Below are 23,730 nucleotides of genomic sequence, written 5' to 3'. Positions count from 1 at the left end.
ACGATATAAGTACAGGGAATGAAACTTTTGTGCTATTTTTAGATTAATTTTCAGAGCCAGAATAATTTTGCTATTTGTTTGAAAGTAGAAAGGCTGAGATAAACAAACTGGCATATGAATAGATTTTTTGATGTCCTAGAAAGGTTTATTTTAAGCTGACATTTTGTAAGCCAAAGTCGCAGCATAGAATATCATTACTTCAAAACTACAGAAAAATATGACATTAAAAATGGATTGATTCATTATTCCTTATGCATGTCTGCAAAAATTATTTTTCGTGATATAAAAATTAACGTTCAAGACAACAGGAATGACATTGATCTTATAAGGGATTGATCAGTGCCTTGAATGTACGACATTATTTTTTATATGGATTTGTTTTTAGAATTTTTCATTCATATTTTTGACAAGGATTATCAAACAAAATTATTGTTTGTTCAAATGTGTTAAATATGTTAAGTAAAATATTTATTCAGAAAATATAATTACAATCTAGCGTTTAATATTTTTACAGATTTTTGTTCATAATAAAACCCAACGAAACAGCACCACTTACTGTGTGTAGACATATTACGAATACGAATATGATATTGTATTTACCTTTTCTCGTAAAAGATAAGTACACTTCTTCCTACGTTTCTAGGTATAGAGAAGAATTCTTACATTGGCCGCAGCCTACTACATCAGAAAGAGTTAATCAGTTAGGTATAAAGCATATACTGACTTGTAATTCATTCTGGGTCAATTAAGTACTAAGTTTTTAAAAAATGTTTCTAGTGTTATATATATACATATATATAAAATCTAAAAATGGAACAACAGTAGTTTAATGGAAAACGATGATTGATATAGAGATATAACACTATTGAAACGTTGATCGTAGCCGTGCTGTGTTAAAGCGCCTGCTCTTACCAACACCCATTGTTGCCTTACTAGTTAGTGATGCGTAAAAACTTTGATCTATTGATCATGAAAACATTTTATACATGCAAAACATTTCAAGTATAATATGCATACTAAGCTATATGTTGTACCTTTATTTATTTCCTACGCTTTAATTGTTTCTCTCAACAACGTATTTTAAGTTACCAATTATATAGCAAAACCCATTACGTACTGACTAGTCATTACTATTGTACATTGTCTGATCTAAAAATTTGGAACTCAGTTTAATTATGATCCAGGCGTTTTGAAGAAATTTCAAGACAAGATTTAATATAGGCTGCATCGGATTAATGTTGTAACGGATGACATTTCCCACTATACCCTTCGTTAGATCGCTGACAAAACTGCTGAAAACACTGCAAAGTGGAACTTCTAGACATAATTTGTACTTTCCACAAAGAATTTACAACCATATCGAACACTAAAAGATATAGGTCTCCAAAAAGACCGCACTACAAGTATATTGAAATTATATTTAAATCATTAGCATAATTTCATTCGCGATTTATAACTGCTAGTACAATTATTTGTCTGTATTTCCGTTATGTTTTGTTTATCAGCAATCATGGAATGACTAAAGCACTATATTGCCTTGAGTTTTCAGGATTAAATACATTGGGCATTACTACGAGCTATATGTTGGCATATGGTAAAAATGTTGTTGTTTTTGCATTAAATTCTCTGAAAGTTATATCAACATTTACGTTTGCTTAATTTTTATAGACTTTTATATTTTCGTGAATATTTAAATCAGAAGCGGTCTTTCAAATATTTTCACAAAGTTGAAAAGAATAGCTGTTTTTATGATATACGAATTTTAACTACATTAAGAAATCAAAATGAGGGAGGTTTAGACACTTTAAAATACAAATATGCTTCCAGTTCCATTAATCAGTAAATGAAATAGTTGAGCAACCGGCTAAACAAGTTATAAGTAATGTAAATATAAACATAAATAATGGTTTTCCCAGAAGCAATGTGGAAGCACTTGACAAACATGAAAATTAAACACAATATGTGTGTTTACCTTTTTTTTTTCCCCTTCGTTCATCCGGATTATATTTTTCTAGAGTTTCACACAGAAGATAGATTGTCATGACTGTTGGTGCTTACAGAAAACAAGATTCATACCGAATAGGACATAAACTAACCTGATTGTATTTTTGAACACGGAACTAGAATAAATAGGTCAGTCATGAGATAAAAAGGAAAATGCTGCTAAAGCATTACTTGGATATCTATTACTAAACGTTCACCTTTGAGATTTATCGATAACATTTTGTTATAAACAGCACATAGGGATCTCTGGTCTTATAAATCGCAAAAAAAAAAAAAAAACTTGAGAAAAAGAAACATCTGCCACCTCTAAGATGATTTTTGTTTCTTGAATAAACTTCAGTATATAAAATCAAACTGTTATCCGTTTAGGACTATTCCAAGCATCGTAAGACAGAACTTATGTAGGCAGTAACAATTATATATATATATATATATAAGTTTTGTCTGGTGGTAGTGTGTTCGGGCTGTGAATCCCACAGTTCATGGGTTCGTGAGTGTGCTATAAGAGTGACGGTCAAATTCCACTTTCCAGCCACACAATAGTATTCCAAAATATGGTGCGGATGCTGTTGGCTAACTGACTTTCATCTTGTTTATCCACTCAAACTTAGGGACGGCTATGCCTGAACAGTCCCTTTGTGTGACTTTGTGCGAAACAAACATATCGCGCATACTGTGATCAAGGCTGAAACCATGCCTCTGGAGTTAGTTTCTAGGTGAACTTACTTTAAGCATAACTCAGAATTATTTATCAAGAAACATAACAGTTGTATAGTTATCAGTAAATGCGTGATTGGATTTTAGTCGCTGAGGTTGTGAATTTATTATTATTCAAATACCAGTAAAAACTAGTCACGATAACTGAAATGCATTTTGATGTAATATTATTGTGGTGTTCTTTCTGATATAGTAGATACAATAATCCAACTATTATATAGAAATAAACCTGAAACAAAGTGGATTGAACCTCATTTCCTCTTACTGTTTATGTAGTTGCACTAATTAATTGTTAATCTCGATTATTACCTTTCTATAGAATGTGTGTTAAAATGAACAATATTTGATACTGAGGGCTACTGTATTCGGTTAAAGTCTGGCAGTAACAAAATACATTAATTTTTTTGATAACGAAGTTCTGCAATAAGTTCAAGAAGTGAAAAGTACTAATATATAAAATGAGATTCTATATGTTTAATGACTTACATTTCTGTACGAAAAATATGTTGCTTATAATGATTTATGCTAGATCACATAGAAACCGCTTTTGACCTGCTTTGCTATTGATCGAACAGTTTCATGTAGATTTATAACAAAATCGAAATAATGTGTTATATCTGTTATTCTAATTGTAAAAAAATTAAAACAGTTAATTAAACAGGGAACCTTATACAGGGAAGAAATGAATTTGAACGTTATTAAGAAAAACAAGCGCGTTGCACAGGTGCGCAATATACGTTTCTTAGATGCTAAAAAGAACAAACAATTCCTTATCGTATCTTGCCCCGGTGATAGATTTGTTTGTCGTTTTTTTAAAGCTTGTTAAAACGAGAACATAGTTTGTACAGGTGAACAGCAGGTGGTAAACTCCTTTCAAATACTTGGTCAAATAAGAGCTGCAGCGAACATTTTTCAATCTGTGACCATAATACAATAATTATCGAAATATTTTACAAAGACGAAACATTTGGGTTCCATTTTTTGGTACATAATACATAAAATATGAATACAGATTGATTATAAAATTTTAACAAATGCTTCAATAATATATATATTATATTATATTATAGTCGATTTTCGTTTTTAAACTGTCACATTTGCTCCGACAGTTTTTTATATAGATGTTTTATATGTAACGATTTAGTTGATAAGAAAATGGCCTGCTGTAAGCATGGTCACATATACTTCCTTCAGAAACTTCTTCCAGAGAATTACACCATGAGCTGTTATAACTGACTTCCTACTGTAATTTGAATAATTTATGACCAAGTATGTTAAACTATATATATAACTAGAAAGAGGAAGAGAGAGGTAGAAAGATAAATCAGTTAACCTTGTTTATTTGCGTAATATATGAAAGATATTTGGATGTCACTAACGTGCACGGCTGAACCATTACCAGCCATGATACTAGACTTAACAGTACTAATTACTATATGTTGCTATTGATGATACTAGATGTTTGATACTATAGGGTAACCGCAATAATACTAAGCTTACAATTCTATAGGCTACTAATCAATACACCAGACTAACGATATTATAGACTATTAATTATGATACTATAGATTACTATTTATGATACTATACACTACTAAACATAACATTAGACTTACGATACTATAGACTATTAATTATGATACTATAGATTACTAATTATACTATACACTACTAAACATAATATTAGACTTACAATACTATAGACTACTAATTATGCCATTTGACTTATGATACCATAGACTACTAATTTAATATACTAGATTTATGATAACTTAGGGTACTAACCAAGACATTAGATTTGCAATACTAAAGTTTGGTTTGGTTTGTTTTGAATTTCGCGCAAACCTACATGAGGGCTATCTGCGCTAGCCGATCCTATTTTAACAATGTAAGACAAGACGGAAGGCAGCTAGTCATCACCACCCACCGCCAGCTCTTGGGCTACTTTTTATCAAAGAATAGTGGGATTGACCGTCACATTATAACGCTCCCACGGCTGAAAGGACAAGCATGTTTGGTGTGACGGAGATTCGAACCCGCGACCCTCAGATTACGAGTCGAGTGCCTTATCCACCTGGTCATGCCGGGCCCAATACTAAAGTCTCTAGCCATGTTACTAAATTTTCGATACTATACACTATTAATCATAACATTAGACTTACGACTCTAGTCTTCTTGCCATGATACTAGACTTATGATATTATTGGCAATTAACCATGGCATTAGACCTACGATACTAAACTTACGACAATATAGGCTACTAACCACACCATTAAATTTGCAATAATAAAGCCTCCTATACATATGATGCTAACGGTACTATATGGTATTTACTATGATTCTATAGGTTACTAACCATGAAACTATATATTATTTATTCCAGGCGTATTTTAAATATTTAGCTAAGAATTACATTTCTCGTAAAGAAAGATGGTGTTTGGTGGGAAATTATTACCGATCGAATATCTTCGGACACTTTCTTTAGTAGTTCCATGGGACCTAGATGCTGTGCATTTCCTTCTTCTGTCTTATGAGTTCGTATCTTCCTTGATATATATGTTAATATGTTATGTCATTGTTAACTGATGTTATTGAATGGATCTTACATATCAGTTACATTTTGGCAAAACTGCATTTCTGAAAAACTTGTGGTAGCTTACTATCTTTCGTAAGGCACATTTGAATATATATTCTTTAACACACTCTGTGTATATAGCTGTCCAATGCTGATACTTACACTCGTGCAGCGCACTTAGACTTACTAGCGCACACCGTATGTTTAACTTCGTCATATCGTTATTAAACTCCAACAGTTTAATAAATTGCCGGCGTTAGCAAGTGTTCTTCTATTGCAAATAATTCCTGTTGTATCTCCAAGCTTTTATGGTAAAGTAGTTTAAAGATACGAAAGGTCTGAGCTTATCGAGTTTTAAGTAATGCTATTTTCAACCAATCGAACCTATTTATGTCTGCGTACTGCATAAATTATTATGAATTAACGGTATACAACTTTATTATAGTTATATTCTCTGAAAAAAATCAGTTTAGTCAAAAACAACATTTCGTTGTTTGTAGAAGTTTATATATATGGGCGTGATGTATATACTAAGCATATATAAAGTATTTTAAGCAAAATATAAAAAAAGAAGTTACGAAACATTTTAATTTATTGTTAATTATGACTGGATGCTAATTCACAACTTTTTTTTAGTTTAACTAACCTCACTAAATCTTTAATAATTTGAAAATTTCGAATTGAAACTATATTTCATCTATATTTGAGTCTGTGTTCGAAAAATGAACTGAAGTGAGAGACGTAAGTAATATAATTATGGATTCCTATGACCGTGAGATTATTTACAAAATTAAAAGCGATCTATAGAAATAAGTATGACATTCTCCTACTCTTACTTTTGTCAGTTTTATAACTTTTGACACTTCAATTTTGAGCTAATCACTGAGAAATGCTTCTTTGTCGCCATGCATCAGAAAGAAACCAATAGCTCAATCAGAATCTCCAAAGCGTCCTAACAATTACATTACTAAGTTTTTGATTTCCACGCAAACTTCCTGTGTATAAACTAAAACGTAATTTAATTTTTCGAAACTAGTTAACTGGAAAAATCCGAAATCCTTTGCGTTCTTTGATTATTACTCAGTATTACTGTTTTTCTAGTTATCGAGGAAAGTGTTTGATAATTTAGAGAATATGCTGTATTAGCAATGTTAAGCATCCTTGTTCTTTGCCTAATTTTTACGTGAAAATTATTATATATCTAATGGGAACTTATGTACAGGTATTACGACAGTGATTTTCACCAACCAGTCGTCGCTTTGCATGGACTTACCAGAATATTTCATGAGCTAGGGCCGACAGATTGATTGTTTGCATGACAAACAGAGGATGACGTATTACCACGTCATCAGTGTAGGGCGAGGCAGTACACTACAGTTGGGCGTAACTTGCAATATTAAACTTAAAGACAATTACTCATATTTCATAGGCTTCGTTTGGCTTTCGTAAACATATATTTTTTAAACTCAAAACTAATTTAGAGTCTGTTTACTCAACTTAAAACAAGAGTGATTCCAATATTTCTAAAACATCTTGTATTTTACATTCTTGTTAATAAGTAACTTTTTGTTTCATTCGCCAAATAATCCATATACTTTTTAAAGAAGACTTAATAATAGTGTTTTATTTGTCTAGATTTATCATGTATTCGTTACCGTTTCCTTTACGTATAGTTTTGTTTTAAACTATTGTAAATATCCAAAAGCAAACTTATTAATTGTTTTGTATGTATTTTCTAGTTCACTTTAACTAGCGTAAAGAAAATGTCCACCGCTGGTACAGCGGTAAGTCTAGGGATTTCCAACGCTAAAGTCAGGTGTTCGACTCAGAAGTTCGAAGCATCAATATATATACATATGTGTGGTTGATATAAAGATTTGTATGTTCAGCAGTTAGATAAAAGACAAGATGAGTTCCGATAATTTATGAGATAAAATTTATTTTGAAAAGTATTTTATCCTATTATGTGTCGTCAAATGGTAAGTTTAGAGTTCTTATATTTTATACGATATTACAAATCAATTGACGTTGTGTCGTAAAATTACTCATCATTCTTATTTGATATGAAATTTCGTTAATTACAGAAATTTTACAAAATTTAACTATTTGGGATGCAAAATTCCTTTTGGCTATTCTGCAATAAAGAAACTTTTCATAGACATTTTAAATACAGAAAACTGATAAAATTGTGCCTAATGTATAACATGTATCTTTTAGCAACGATAAAGAAACTTCCCTTGACACATTTTCATGATTGATTATTACCTTATAAGCCTGTTCTAAGAACAGTATATGAAAGTTGAAATTAAGGTAACTAAAAGAATCATCTTGAAATGGATATTTTTACAATAAGATCAAACATAACTTCGAGCATTTATTTAGTTGCATATTTGCTAGCAAATTTTACATACTTTTTACCTTATGTTTTATTAAATATTTAAAGTCTGTTGTTTTCAACTTATTTCAAGTAATACATATCTTTGTATTGATTTTTGCTCATCATAATTTTTTTAATGTCAATGCATTGGAGTGTCACCCGTTTTACAATATTGTTAAAACCTGTACAGTAAATTTAAGTGTGAAGTATCGTACATAACTAACCTGATTTTTCTTACAAAACTGTATGGAAATGAATACAAATCTCGTTTAACAAGAAACTAAATATAACAAAATACTTTCTTAAATTAAATAGACTTTTAAAATTATTGTAGTTCTCACAGACATATCCATATTCATATACATAATATCATTCAGTTCTTAAAATTTAAGTCTCGGATATTATCAGTTTATATTACAAAAATATTTTAGTTTAATGCTTGTTGATTTTAGCTTTTAAGATCGTCTGTCTTTCTTTTTTGAAACATCGGCACTCAAATTTTGACTTGTGTCAATTTCCTGTTTATTATAGATGAAGTTTCCAAATGTGTCTTAACTCATAAAGTTTTATATGAGCTATGTTACGGTGTTTCAGATCATCAAAGTATTTTATTTCATTAGTTTCAGTAAAATAAGTTCGAAGAAAGAAGACAAGAATGAAACAGTGTTTATTCACGCTAGAAGTTTTACTTGAATGTTAAAACGTTTGAATATCATATTCCACGAAGATCTTGTATATATATATAAACATATTTTACTTTGATGTATATTTTACCTCATTTTTGTATTCACAGATTACCAAAAAATTACATATAACGTACTTATTTAAAAATATATCAACTTCATTGTTAGTATGACGCTAATTGTGGAACATAAGTACTTTGACATTCAGAGTGATCAGAATTGGGGTGTTACTGAAACTTCTTCAACATCTGACTATAAGAGCCACTAATTAACAAATATTGGTATCCCTGAAAATACCAGGGATATTTTCACCAATCTGGGTGAAAATTACAATGATCTGTAAATTTCACGATCTTTCAGCATTTGAAAGACGTCCAAGATGTTTTTTTTATAACTTATGTCTGAAGTTCTTTCTGCTCACTGTATAATCTCTAACGTTTCATGTTTAATACATTCCATTCCAATCATTTCAGTATGATACCTGAATTATCCAGCGTCAGGACCAAGTGTGGTCCGATTACAATGGCAAAAGGTCATACATATAGGGCGAGTACTACATCACTGTAATTTAGAACAGAAAATTCGTTTATTGAAGACACAATAAGATCTGTACCATTCGGATGCGTTCCTACACCACAACTGAATCTCCACTGGAATGATGATGCGCTGTTCTTGTTTCTAGCTGTATAAAAACGAACAGGCCGAAACTTTGCACACAAATACGAAGAACTGCCTTACCTGAAACCGGTAATGCTTCTCATTATGACGGTTTCAAAGAAATTCTAAAGATCTGCATAGTCAAATAATAAATACTAATAACTCTGTTCTCAGGTTGTCACTGAGAAGATAAGTAGTTCATTCCCAATTTCTAACGATCACGTTGTGCATATGAAGGATTACATTAATCTTTCACGATCTAAATGAAAATAATAAACATACTGATCATCACAGTTTTCTGTTTCTGTGTTTTACGTCAGATTATTCTTGCTGTCTCTTTTAGTCCATTTTAACCCTGACAGTATCCCGCATCAGGACAAAGTAATCACATATGCTGGATTTGTCATAACAGGACAGTAAAATCTAACGATATAAAGAATTTTCGGATTGCTTTCAGGTGTGATTGTCCAGGTCAGTTGACAGATTTGTCTTAATGTCTAAAATTTTTTTTTTGGGGGGGAAAAACGTTGACAGAACTCAAATCAAGATATGTTTTCAATATTTCGCGTTAAAGTGTGTAGTACTTCAGCATTTTAAAATATTAATAGAATAAAAGCACATATATACATTTAAAAATGATCCACAAGCTATTTGTTTATGTAGTGTGAAAAGAATAAAACTATTGCGTATGAACATTAATAGTTTTGGTATTGCACCGCAATACCTCCCAGTGTTTAATAAATTTTACAATGGTGAGCTTTCTACCCTTGTTATTGAAATTGTGTGTATTTTTCCTCTATTTCTTTTGTACATAAAAGAGAAAAAGGAATATGTTTAAAAAAGCCTACAATGAGATTTTTTTGGGCCACTGAGTGACACGTTAGTTAAACAAAAGACAATTGAGGGTTTTGAATTTATTCTGGGTGAAAACAAGTGTTGTTGAAATACACTTAATGGCCACTTTGTTAGGTACACCTGCTCTTTAACGCAAATAGCCAAACAGCGAATCACGTGGTTGAAACTCAATATATAAAGCGTGTAGACATGGTCAAGAGATTCAGAAAGGTTAAGATATGTGATCTAACCGACTTTGATCGTGAAATGATTGTTGGTGCCAAACGTGGTGGTTTCGGCATCTCGGAAACTGGTGATCTCTTAGAATTTTTACACACTACAGTCGCTAGAGTTTATAGAGAATGGTGAGAAAAACAAAACATCCAGTGAGCGGCATTTCTGTTGGCGAAAGCACCTTGATAATGAGAGAGGCCAGAGGAAAATGGCCAGACTCGTTCAAGCTGACAGGAAGATCATAAATAGTCAAATAACCACTTTTTATAATAGTGATATGCAGAAGGACATCTTTGAACGCACGACGATGTCGACCCTTGAAGCAGATGAGCTACAGTAGCAGAAGGCCAGGCAAGGTTCCACTCATGTCAGCTAAGGACAAGAAGATAAGGCTACTGTGGGCACGAGATCACCAAAACTGGACGATGGAAAAACGTCGCCTGATTTGACGAATCTCGATTTCTGCTTCAACATGCAGATGGTAGGGTCAGACTTTGGCGTAAACAGTACGAATCCATGGATCCATTCTGCTTTGTGTTAACGGTACAGGCTGGTGGTGGTTGTGTAATGGTGTAGGGGAATGTTTTATTGGTACAAATTAGGCTCTTTAATACCATTTGACTATCATATGAACGCCACAGCGTACCTAAGCACATTGTTGCTGACCATGTAATCCCTTTATGGCTACAGTCTACCAATGGCTACTTCCAGCAGGATAATGCGCCGTGTCACAATGCACGCATCATCTTGAGCTGGTTCCACGAACATGACAGTGACTTTAGTGTACTTCAATGGCTTGCACATTTCCAAAATCTCAATCCAATAGAGCATCTTTGGGATGATGTGGAATGGGAGGTTTGCAGCATGAATGTGTGACCGACAAATCTGCAGGAACTGCGTGATGCTATAAAGTCAGTATGGACATAAATTCTTAAGGAATGTTTCCATCAACTTGTTAAATCCATGCTTCGAAGAGTTCAGGCTGTTCTGGAGGCAAAGGGAGATCCTCTTCGGTACTAAAGAGGTATACCTAATAAGGTGGCCACTGTGTGTGTATACGATGCTAATTTCTGCTTTCAAATTTTCTTATTCGTTTTTATTATTATTGACATGACCAAAGCTCCTAAAATATGGCTAAGAGTAGTAGGAAATTAGATCGTGTTAATAATATTAAAAAGCGTATATACGTCAATTAAAGAACGTTTAAAGTTCCTTCTGTAAATCATATGTATAATACATATTTCCTTAGCAAAACATAAGCTTAAATCCACTAAACTGACTGTAAGGTGCCTTCCTTATACGTTACAATATTTACTGTCTTATGAACAAAGTTCATGTGTACACTTGGTCAAAAACTTAATGTATCAGCAAGGAAAGAGTCCACGTAATTTTCCATTTATTTAATAAACTACCCTAGTAGCTTCTTTATTTTAATGACTAACAATACTAAATATATCTTATTACTTTATTTTAATTAGTAAAGGTAGTTGTAAAATATGTTTTGTAATATATAAAACTAAAATCAAAGGCTAATTTCAATTTAATTAATTTATTTATGTTCAACCTTCAACTGAATTATCTCCTGACAACCGAAAAGTACTTTATGATAAATTCTTGAAATATTATAACACTACTTTATTTAACTATACAGTTTCAGTATATACATACTTGATGTTGTAATTCAATGAAACAAATAGGTAGTTTGCAAATAAATAAGTTTGCTCATTATGTAGTTCAAATATCTCATGTTAATGAGTAATTTACGCACAAATAAGTATCCAAAAAGTTTGCTTTGTATAGATCTCTGATATTTCAAGTTATCACTGAAGGTTTACTTTAATACGTTATTCTTTAAGGTTTATAAAAGATGACCTTCAGTGTCGTTCGCTCCTCTGCATAAAAAAATTTTTCTCAACCCAAACCAGCCGATTTTACATATATATTTGACCTTCAGTGTGAAGGAAGGCTCTTGATACATTGAAAGTTTGAGTAATCATCTTTAAATGATGTACAATGGTTTCCGGGATTATCACAAGAACTGAAAAAGTGTGAGATAACTGAAAGCGACAAAATGTTGTATGCAGTTATATAGTTTGTTATCACCATAAGGTAACTGATACCGCGGTAGATAAAAGAACACTCAGTAATAATTTCGTCAAAATAAATATCCTTTTTGCGTTCCTACAGAAGGGGGTTAGTGGGATGTTATTCAGGATCTCTAAAAGCTATCGTTTCTGATAATTCAGACATGCAGATATAATCTCTTGCTTTGATTAAAATGTATATATTTGTGATTACTGCTTTTTAAAGCTAAAACTCACTCTATACAACAAGTAGTGCAAGTTTCAATTTTGCATTGCTGCGCCACCCTGTAGGTGTTAGTAGAACTATATAATTTAAAATTAAAATGTGTCAATAAGATAATTTCAAATATATTATAAACTTTCAAGACTAATTGTTAAATAATAAAATGACTGCTTTTTTAAATAAACTTAATATTTTTCTAGAATTCCTTTCAGAATTTTTAAATATACAAACGATTCAAAATATCAAATAAAACTAATTCCCTTTTACATATAGTAATAGATCTATTATTATATATTTATTTCAATATCTATGTTTGTTTTATTTTAATATATATTTAGAAATGCATGAAACTTATATTGTTAAATGTGTATTGCGAAAGTTCCGCTTATTCTCTAAATCTGTAGAACATTCTCGACCGTAAGAATGCCTCAACAATCTGTCAGATATTGGAATTTATGTTGATGATACTGTGATTTACAGTAACACCTGGAAAGAACATTTATGTGTCTTACGTGGTGTTTTCAAAAAGCTTAAAAAAGCCAATCTTACCGTGAATTTGGCAAAAAGTGACGTTTGTAAAGCCAACGCTGTTTACTTAGACCATGTAGTAGGCCACGGCCAAGTTTCTCCACTTCAAGTGAAAGTTGGTTGCATCGTAATTTGTCCCCTCCTACAAACAACAAAAGTTTGATGAGATTTTTGTGAACGGCTGGTTGTTACGAGAAGTTTTGTAAAAATGTAGTTGACATCACTGTTAATAAATATATTGAAGAAAAAATCAAATGCCTGAAACATATCAATCTCATTTTGAAAAGGTCAAATCTTTATTATGCACTTACACTGTATTGATGGCACCTGATTTTGATAAACCTTTCTCATTTGCTGTTTGATTTCGGCGATTGTGAGCTGGTACATTACTATTATAATCAGACGACAGAAGTATTGAACACCCTGTTTGATACTTTTCTAAAATATTTAATTATCATCGAAAAAAACTGTTCAACTGTAGAAAGAGAAACATTGGTTTTAGTGCCAGTTTTAGAACATTTCAATGCATTTTAACAACCTGTTGCCATTACATTAATCATAACTCATTGACATTTTAACCAAATGAAAGAAGCGGCCCGGCATGGCCAGGTGGTTAAGGCACTCCACTGGTAAACTGACGGTTTCAGGTTCAAATCCCTGTCACACCAAACATGCTCGCCCTTTAAGCCGTGAAGGCGTTATAATTGACGGTCAACCCAACTATATATGTATATATATTAGTTAAAAATTGATGTTAGACAATTTTTAATTCTCTAAGGAGAGAGGTGTAATGGATTTATTATTACATATTTATTTTAATATCTATGATTGTTTCTGTTTCATATATATCTAGAAATTCATGTAACTTACATTGTTAAATGTGTATTGCGAAAATCCAACCTATTCTTTAAATATGTACAAGAATCTCGAGTGTAAGAATAAAAGATATATGATTTACGAAAGCACTAACGTATTTTCGAACATTGTTGCCAACTGAACTTTCGAGAAGCTCACCCTAAAAGTTTATAAATCGGCGCGCCAAGAGACATTATTTATTGTTGGTTTGTTACAATTAGTATGCTATAAATCTCGGAAGCTATAACTGTAATTAACATTTATTAATCGGGAAACTATAGATACCTGACAAGGAACATTTATAGATTTTGAATGTCCCAAATCGTTTAACTTCAGTGATTAACCTCGAATGTAGGAGAAAATTCACCACGTGAAAGTTGCGAGATCAGCCAACAATAAGGAGCTAGCTAGCTTAACTTCAAATCATGTTCGTGTCACAAGAATAAACTGATGTTCTTACATTTTATCTAATGTTTTATTGTCTTTATCTTATGTCTTATAAACCGAAAATACCCATTAAAAATTCAAGGAGAATTATACATGGATTTATCTTATTTTAAGATTTGAAACCAGTTACTTATTATATTTCTGACAAAAATGGTTTTGACAAGCTGCTTATAATTATACAGAACTTACATGTAGAGTACTTTAGCAGCAGTTTAGTTTCATTGTTTAACGTATACTTTAAAATTTCGAATTTATAATGCATTATAATAATAATTCTTAACAGTAAGTGTGTTTGTTATAGCCCATAATTGTAGGGTGAGCCATTTGCGCTCTGTCCATAGAGAGAATCGTTATAAGTTGGATAAGACTTCAGAACTTTTTACAAAATGTAAAAGTCGTTACTGTTTAGAATAAAAATAACAACTGTGCTTTATTTATCATTTCAGGATATTAACATCTTTTAATTTGTTCATTAGTTTATGTTACTACGCTTGTGAAAGTAGAAAATTATTCGTCTTTAGAATATAAACATTCTAAAACGATGGGTAAATTGCCAATGCGAAATACATTTATATCTTAAAATTCTACAAGAATTGCATATGTTAATACAGAATGTTTAGAATAAAGTCCTAATTATTAGGGATTATTAAAATTAAGTCAATTATATGTATGAAATTTCAAATCAATTTTAAAATTTCAGACACAGTAGGTCAGCAATAAGTTTACCGACTTACAACGCTAAAATCCGGGATTCGTTTCCCCGTGGTGACAAGATCACAAATAGTTTATGTTGTAAATTTGCTTTAAACAGCCAGATATTTACGATACGCCTGTGTTCTTTTTGTAATTTTTAATCAAAAGCGAATCCACATACAAGATATTGGTCGTACTTACCCTCTGGGTACCAACATTTCCGTTGTAAGTATTCTGACAGGGAAATTATAATTAAAAATTACAGTTAAATTTTAGCGTTAAGGAGACACAGGATAAAGTAATTAGGATGTTTATCGACTTTTCGTTCTAAACAAGTTACTCCTTTCTATATAGACACATGCAATTGTTATTTGTGTTTAATGCACACAGGGCGTTGAAATATTGGATACTCAAGCATACGGGTTAGAAGTTCTTTAGACGGCAACCATTTATCATGATATTTTCTTAAATTACGCGCGCATGCCCCTTTCTCATGCTTATTATGCAAATAAAGCAATTTCATGCTCAAGTTCTCGAGTTTAGCAGCGCTCAGTGGCTGGTTATATAAATTTAATACCATGGATAGTCGCATTGATGTTTGGTAATGAAGACCAGATTAGAGCTCGGCCACGTATGGCGATTCTGATGTCGATGCACGCGAGATAGGTGCTTCTGCACTTTCCCGCCTCTTTCTCTATCCATCATGCAAAGCTTCTGACCTTAACGAGAAACAAATATATACATATATTACACTGGCGATCTTGATTTACAAATCAAAATATCTAGGTTTCATTAGACCAGGTGACACCGTGTACTGAAGTACCGTGCAGATATGAAATATGTTAATACACTTCAATCAGAATAACCGATTTGTAGGGGAAAAAAAGTAAACTAATTTCGCATCACAAATCAAGTGGTATACAGTTTTATAATTTTAAAACAACTGTAAGCGTAAAATAATGTCTTCTACCTTTAGAATAATCCAACGTTATTTTATTGAGAGTCATATTATAGTTGATGCATATATAGGATGAAATTTATGATCACTGTTACAAACGTCATTAACGTGGGTACCAGGTAAGTTTCCATACTGATCGCTTTCTAATGGTACCTGACCTTGGTAACGACGTAATTTTTCTAAAGTGATATGTTTCTCGTACACTTCGCTACGCTTTTTCTTTGTGGGTATTTGGGTATGTTTAATTTTTAAATACCCAGGAGGGTCAGGTGTACAAGACCTCTTCCTCCATCCCTAGCTTTCATGTCAACTACTATTAAAAATTTGTTGTTGTTGTTGTAGGGCTTTTGAGCCATAGTATCCCACAGTACTCTGTCCCTTTTCAGAGCAATATCCATATATTGTCTTGATTTGCCCTTTTTTTCCTTTATCCAATTATTTCTTTTTTCTCAATTTTTTCTTTCTTTCTTTTATTCCATTTTTTTATTTTTTCTCCATTTTTCACTTTTATTCGTAGACTTGGTTTGAATGATTCTGTATTTTAAATAGCTAAGTCTCCCGCTGGGACAGCGGTAAGTCTACAAATTTACAAAGCTAAAATCAGGGTTTCAATTTCCCTCAGTGAACACAGCAGATAGCCCAACGTAGCTTTGTTATAAGAAAAACACACACAGGCAAGGAATTAAATTTATTCTAAAGTGATCTCACATTATTAGAAAAGTAGTTAATTCTAAAGTGATCTCACATTATTAGAAAAGTAGTTAATTTTAAAGTGATCTCACATTATTAGAAAAGTAGTTAATTCTAAAGTGATCTCACATTATTAGAAAAGTAGTTAATTTTAAAGTGATCTCACATTATTAGAAAAGTAATTAATTCTAAAGTGATCTCACGTTATTAGAAAGGAAGTTAATTTTAAAGTGATCTCACATTATTAGAAAAGTAGTTAATTTTAAAATGATCTAATCTTGATCGAAGAGAAGTTTATTTATTCTAAAGCGGCCTCCCAGTGGCACACCATTATGTCTGCGGACTCACACCGCTAGAAATAGGGTTTTGATACCCGTGGTGGGCAGAGCACAGGTAACCCGTTGTAAAACTTTGTGCGTAATTTCAAACAAACAAGCTATTCTAAAGTGATTTCAACCTATTATAAAAGTAGCTTATTTTAAAGCGATCCCAGCTTTGTAGAAGAATAATTTATTCAAAAGTGATCCCAAATTATTAGAAGACTAGCTCATTATAAAATGATCTCAGCTGATTATAAAAGTAGTTTATTTTAAAGCGATTCTATTGTTGTAGAAGAGTAGATTAATGTAATGCGGCCTCACAGTGTCTGCGGACTCCCACCGTTAGAAACCGACTTTCGATACCCGTAGTAAGCAGAACACGGGTTGCTCACTGTACAGTCTTGTAAGAAATTCCAAACAAAAACTTAACGATCACAACTTAGTAGAAGAGTAGATTAATCGAAATTAACTTTATTTTGGCAGAAGAGAAGTTTATATCAAGCTCTTCTACGAAGTTGAAGACACGTTAGAATAAATTAATTTATAGCAACTTGAAGGAAACTCAACTAGGAAGAGAAGTAATTTATTCTAAAATGATTTAATATAAATATAAATACAGCTTATTTTAAAGTTACTAAAGTTAGGTAGAAAAGTGATTTATTATTTTAAAGTGACTTCTATTTATGGCAAAGTGGTTTATGCTAAAGAGATCATGATCGGTAGGAAAGTTGTTTTACATCAAGTTGTAAACTTACAAGCAGAAATATTTCTAAGGTTACTAAGACTAGACAGCAAAACTAGACTTCATTCAAGGAATTTCCAAGGTCAGTATTCTAAAACAAAGTTCTAAGTTGTTTAAATCACAGTAGAACTTCTTCACTATCACTCGTTTTAATATTTTTTGTTGCAAAAGAAGTAACAGCTTTAGAGAAACCTACATAACATCCCTGGTTTGTATTGAAGTATGTTAAATATGGCATTTATTAAAATAAAGAGTCCTTTAAAGACACCTTAGTTGTAGCTATGGCTTATATTGGTATTTTTGGAAAGCTAAAATTTTATGTTATTTTAAATTTTGCTCTTCAGCATTTTGGCATTTGACACCATTGTTATAGTTTTTCTCTCCTTTGTTGATTCTAGTTTTTGATATGTACTGATCTTATTTTCTAGACTGCAATTTTCGTACAACATACTGGAAAAATGCCTTTATTTCATTGTTCGTTTGTTCCATTTTCCATATTTCGGCTTTGAACCTAATGACAAGAGCATAACTAATATGCATAGAACTAGATTTGAATAAAAATAATAAAAAAGTTTTAAATTTGCTTTCATTTTCTATATCGATCATTCTTGGACATTTGTAGTTCTTTCTTCAGATTAAACATTTCCCATTATTGTCGAGACAATTATGATCAGCCTCAGAGCTCCACCCCTGCAAATGCTACAGAAAATGACATCTTGCGCAACATAAAGACAGTGAAAAGGATAGAGGTCTATCATTTCTGTCTCGTGGACTGGGACTTAAATCAAGCTGCATGCGTTATGGGTAATTCGATCGTAAAAAGATGGTGCTACGAAGCAATCGCCATCGCCCATATGCTGACATATCTTCTTCGCTTTCTTTCATGGGCTTTTTATTGTTTATGGCTGATGTGACGTTACGTCACAATCACAAGAAAAATTTTACTACCGTGTCACTTGAATCACTCACGCAAGCTGTTTTTTGCACTGAACTGACCATTTCAGATAAGATTGTTTTGAAGTATGTTGTGATTAACGGTAATTTCAGTCAGCAATTCCTAACATTCTTGCGTTAGTAACAGAGGATTTTATAAACAATCCAGCGAAGAAACACTAGATTAATGTATGTAACAAAGCGGAAAATTGTTAGTTGTTTTCTATAATACAAAGAAAATTTGTAACTTGTTTAAACTTTAATATAACTATAAACCAAAATAATACATGGAAAACTGTATAAAATAATGCAAAGAGAAACACTTAGAAACTAACTTAGATTGTACAGTAATACTACGTATATAAAGATGTCCTTACTAAAATAACTTACTTCCTTGATGTTGTTACGTTACAGAGAAACATTTTGGTCGCATTCGTCTACCACAACTTAAAATGTAGTCGTTTGGGTGTTAGACTAATTGACCAATGATTTAACGAATCAGAATATACTCTCGATGCAGTGAGTTTAAGCTTTGTATTTATCACACTATATTCCTTTTTTCTATGACAGACTTTCACCCACGTCGTTTTCAAAAGTTGTATGTTGAACCTATATTTACTTTTCACCTCATTGGCGTAGTGTTCTTTTGTACTTAAATGCAATGCCCCAATAACGCTTGTTTTTATCATTATGATCGTGGAGAGTGTAATACGTCAAAAACAAAGTGTTTTGCAAATAAGACACAAATAATTTTAAATAAATAATGAAGTTTAAGTAATTTTGCCAAATGTTTCATTGATTCAAAATGTAATAATATACACTTCTGGTTTCTTAAAAGCAAATGATGAGTAATATGTTAAACCTTGTTAAAGCTGGTCTTTACCTTTGTTTGGTCACTTTTGCCGAGAAGTTTACCTCAGGAAGTTGGCGACAGTAACTTAGTGTCGATTATTTTCCACTTCAGATAAAACAACACTTCTCGGTTTCGTAATCCGACGATTTTCCCGTTGGCACTCAGTTTTGTCTATCCGACACGTCTTGCATCAGTATTCAACTTTACCAATCTAATACTACTTCCGCATTAGTCCCAGTTTTATTAACATGTCACTTTATACATTAATAATCAGTTTTATCAGTACGGACACTTATTTTACTGTTACTTAGTTTTTACTTATACAACGTTTTCTTTTTCATTTCAATCATTCTTATGAGTTCTACACGCTTCCCAATGTTCCCCGTGGGACAGCGGTAAGTCTTCACATATACAACGCTAAGAGTAGGGGATCGATTCCTCTCGGTAGACACAGCAGGTAGCCCGATGTGGTTTTGCTATGAGAAAAAAACACAATTCTAAACTTCTTTTTATTGGTTCTCAGTTTTATAAATCTCACTGTTTCTTTTATTAGACAATGTTTTTTTCGCTTTGACACGTCTTCCATTGATACTCAACAGGCCTGATACTTCTTGTTGAAACTCAGTATTATTAATTCAATACTTCTTTCTTTGATAAATACTTATCTCAGTGCAACAGTTTCTACACTAATACACTTAGTTTTACCAATTCGACAGTTCTTGAATTGGTGTTATATTTTACCAATGTGAACATTTTGTGTATTGGTATTCACTTTTATCTGCACAACACGTCCTTCGCATACTTTTATCTGACCGACACATCGGTCACTAGAACTTAGTTTTATCAATTCAGAACTTGTTGTATTGGTACTCAGTTTCATTAATCACGTATTTTTACTACTGCTACTTAGTCTTACGAATCCAACACTTCATGCAGTTGGTAATTTAGTTTAGTTAAATTGAACATTTCTTGTATTTCTACTCAGTTTTACTAATCCGACTCTTTGGCTTCAGTTTTATAACTAGACAGGTCTTACATTTGTGGTCAGTTCTGTCAGTCTTTCAATTCATGCATTGATACTCAGATTTATAAATATGTTATTTCTTTCATTGATAATCTGTCTTATCTGTGCGACACTTTATTTTTATCAAATCGACCCTTCTTGTTTTCATATTCTGTTTTATCAGTCTAACATTTACTAATTCGCTAATATTTTTTTATCATTTGTATAATTCTTACTTTGGATTTTTTTTTTTCCGATTTGATATCTCTTGCAATGGTATTCCGTTTCATCAACCTGACATTTCTTGTATTGGTACTCAGTTTTATCAGTCTGGAAGTTCTTACATTTATACCCTGTTGTCTCATCTTGATACTTGTTACTTTGGTCTCATTTATCTCACACGTCTCAGTTTTATTATTTCAAAACACCTTGCATTTGTATTCAATATCATAACCCGACATTTCTTGCATTGATAGTCAATCTTATATACCCACTAATTCTTGACTTTATTAATTAGTTTAATCGTTCAAACATTTCTTGCATTGTTGTCAGTTTTATCAATCCAAGACTTTTTGCTCTGGCACTTGGTTTTTACATTTATAAAACTGCTTACATTATTACTCATTACTGTTCGACGCTTCTTTGAGTGGTCTCTGTGTCATCAATGTGAACGTTTCTTTCATTGGCACTCCGTTTTATCTAAATAAGTCTTATTCCGTTGGACTTTGCTTTATTAATTCCAGCACTTCTTGCATTGTTATTCAGGCTTACACTTCATTGGTTCTCACTTTTCTCAGTTACACACTTCATTTGTACTGAGTTTTATCAGTCAGGCAGCCTCAACAGTACGAACTGTCTTTCACTAGTACTTAATTTTATCAACCCGTCACCTACATCATACTCACTTTTATCTTTCCTACATTACTTGCTTTGCTAATTTTTTTTTATCATTACAACAAAACTTGTCTTTTATACTTAGATTCATCAGAAGGACACTTCTACCACTGACACTTAATTCGAATCTCCGTTATACAAAACTTGCTCGTTCTTTCAGCCATGGGAGCGTTATAAACTTTCGGTCAATCCCACTATTCGTTGGTAAAAGTGTAGCCAAAACATAGGCGGTGGGTGGTAATGACTAGGTGTCTTCTAAATTAGGAACGGTTAGCGCATATAGCCCTCGTATATCTTTGCGCAAAATTAAAAAAGAACAAAAAACAATAATCAATGTATCGCTCTGATATTTCTTTAATTAGTTCTCGGTTTTATCAGTCAAACACTTCTTACCTTGATATTCAGTTTATTAATTCTATGTTTTTCACATTGGTTGTCAGTTATATGGATATGATACTTCTTGTACCTGTACTTATTTCTATAAAAATGAGATTTCTTCAATTGATTCTCTGTTTTATCAATGTGAATGCTGCTTGTACTGGCACACGATGTTGTCTGTATAGCACATTCTGCATTGGTACATTGTCTTGTCAATCTTACAATCCTTGAATTAGTTTCATTTTACAAATCGTACACGTGAGTTAAATATTTTTTTTTTAGTGAACTCTAACTTACATTTTATGTTACGCTAAGTTCCATAATTTCTACATTAAGGTTGTAATGTAGTAATTTATGTCTTATTTTGATCATAATTTCTCATTTAGCTATTTATTTATTTTCCATTTTAAATTATAATCACGTATTGAATTATTTTACGACTTTTGTTACATTATTTTACAAATAACTATATAATATGCATCATAACAATTTTGTTCTTATTTAGTACTTAAATATTATTTGGATTTATTGACATAAGTATCACTACAAATAAGACAAACTATGCACAAAGGATATGGAGATATTTTGGCATATGTCATCGCATTTTTAACTGGAAGTGGTTTAATGGTGCGACTAAAGACTTATATAGCTGAAAATAGGGTTTTGGTACTCGTAGTGGATACAGCACAGACAGCCAGCCCATTGTACTGCTTTGCGCTTAAAAGCAAACAATGAAATTGTCTTAAAAAACTATATTTAAAAACAAATAATTTCTTAGGATTTGTGTCTATCACAGATTTTCACAGTTGCCTGTAAAGTAACCAATAAAAAGTATTTTCACGATTTTCAGAAATAATAATTTGATGAGCAGGTGATGGATATTCTATATATTATTTATTCTGTTTTAATAACATATTTTTTGTAAACATGTTTAAAGAGTGTAAAGACAACTGTTTTACTTTGTGTGTTGATTTCTTTCTGTTTTTCTTATCATCATCAAAGCTCTGATTGTTCTTTAAGGCTCACGAAATATGAGATATAGAGACCTTATTACACATTCCACCGTAAAATGATGTATACAGAGGCCGTTCTACACATTTATCTTGAAATGATGTATAGAGGTCTTGTTACACATTGAACCTCGAAATGATACAATATTTTATTACGAGTTTATTACGCCACTGTCAATTGAGAAGACTATTCATATTAAAAAATTCCAGAAAACCTTAAGTGTTTATTATTCTATTTTGTTTAAAGTACTGTTACATTACACGTATGTTTCTATATTCATTATAAAGGCTTAAACAGTATTTGCGCTTTGATTATTTGTACTTGTGACAGCAGTCACCGAACACAGTATGGACATCATGTATGTATATACATTTTCTAATTCTGTAAAATTTACATTTTGATTCTAACAGTTTACATATATAATATTTACCTTAATGGAAAATGATGTTGATGAAGTTTCTAACCTTATGATTAGTAAATAAATATCAAACACTATTAAAAGAAACTGAGCTTTGAGTTTTTCTTTTATCGAAAATATCATGTTACAACAAATTGAATAACATGAAAGTGCACCAATAATATTTTATTGTTTACAGTATGATGAAAACTCATACTATATACATATTACTATAATTATAATAATGTTATAGTTAAACAACAATGTAGTTGTGTTGTTGACATGATATGTGTATCCAAATAGTAAGTGGTTCTTATACAAATGTTACAAAACGAGTATGATTTTCTTCTAATTGAAATATAACAAATTTGTGTGATATTTTATATAAACTGACCTGAATAATCAGTTATAAGTCATCTCACCTACATGTTATTGTAAGATCATTTTCTTCGCCAGACTTCGCGTTGATGACTAGTAGTAATCTGTCGCAACTACACTCACTATATTTAGCATCCAACAGCATTCTAAGCTGGCATTTAATATAGCTGTACTAACCTTGTCAGAATGTTCCTTCTTTTTATGTCTATTTATGTGTGCCTTGGCTTAAGATGCAAAAATCTTTCATAGTTGCCATGACAAC

At 31.8% G+C, this 23,730-nt stretch overlaps 2 protein-coding genes and 1 long non-coding RNA gene across 22 annotated transcripts in view; 2 read left to right on the top strand and 1 right to left on the bottom strand.

The window, feature by feature from the left end:
• The window catches only part of LOC143255619 (uncharacterized), a 167,817-nt gene that overhangs the window by 90,981 nt on the left and 53,106 nt on the right, over window positions 1-23,730 (top strand). For 2 of the 13 annotated variants that reach the window (XM_076511544.1, XM_076511551.1), the window contains exon 4: window positions 7,036-7,189. The exons of 9 other annotated variants lie outside the window; for them this stretch is intronic. The gene's annotated coding sequence lies outside the window, so the exon portion shown is untranslated. Of the gene's footprint in view, window positions 1-2,015; window positions 2,130-7,035; window positions 7,190-23,730 lie in introns of those variants that run through there. 2 more of the 13 variants (XM_076511556.1, XM_076511549.1) reach the window with 1 other exon arrangement.
• Window positions 1-23,730, bottom strand: part of LOC143255620 (uncharacterized) — a 148,051-nt gene that overhangs the window by 99,533 nt on the left and 24,788 nt on the right. For 2 of the 4 annotated variants that reach the window (XR_013030759.1, XR_013030758.1), the window contains exons 2-3: window positions 19,438-19,883; window positions 12,938-13,058 (exon numbers count right to left, since the gene is read on the bottom strand). This is a non-coding gene — a long non-coding RNA (uncharacterized LOC143255620). The remainder of the gene's footprint in view (window positions 1-12,937; window positions 13,059-19,437; window positions 19,884-23,730) is intronic. The other 2 variants (XR_013030760.1, XR_013030757.1) reach the window with 1 other exon arrangement.
• LOC143255618 (forkhead box protein P1-like) overlaps window positions 7,246-23,730 on the top strand; it is a 155,301-nt gene continuing 138,816 nt past the window's right edge. For all 5 annotated transcript variants that reach the window (XM_076511533.1, XM_076511541.1, XM_076511535.1 and 2 more), the window contains exon 1: window positions 7,246-7,275. In XM_076511533.1, the coding sequence (XP_076367648.1) occupies window positions 7,261-7,275 (15 nt within the window). In that variant the 5' untranslated portion in view covers window positions 7,246-7,260. The remainder of the gene's footprint in view (window positions 7,276-23,730) is intronic.

This window comes from Tachypleus tridentatus, chromosome 7 (assembly GCF_004210375.1).
Source record: "Tachypleus tridentatus isolate NWPU-2018 chromosome 7, ASM421037v1, whole genome shotgun sequence".
Taxonomy (NCBI): domain Eukaryota; kingdom Metazoa; phylum Arthropoda; class Merostomata; order Xiphosura; family Limulidae; genus Tachypleus; species Tachypleus tridentatus.
The sequence above is the reverse complement of the archived record's forward strand: the minus strand, read 5'-3'. Positions and strand labels throughout refer to the sequence as shown.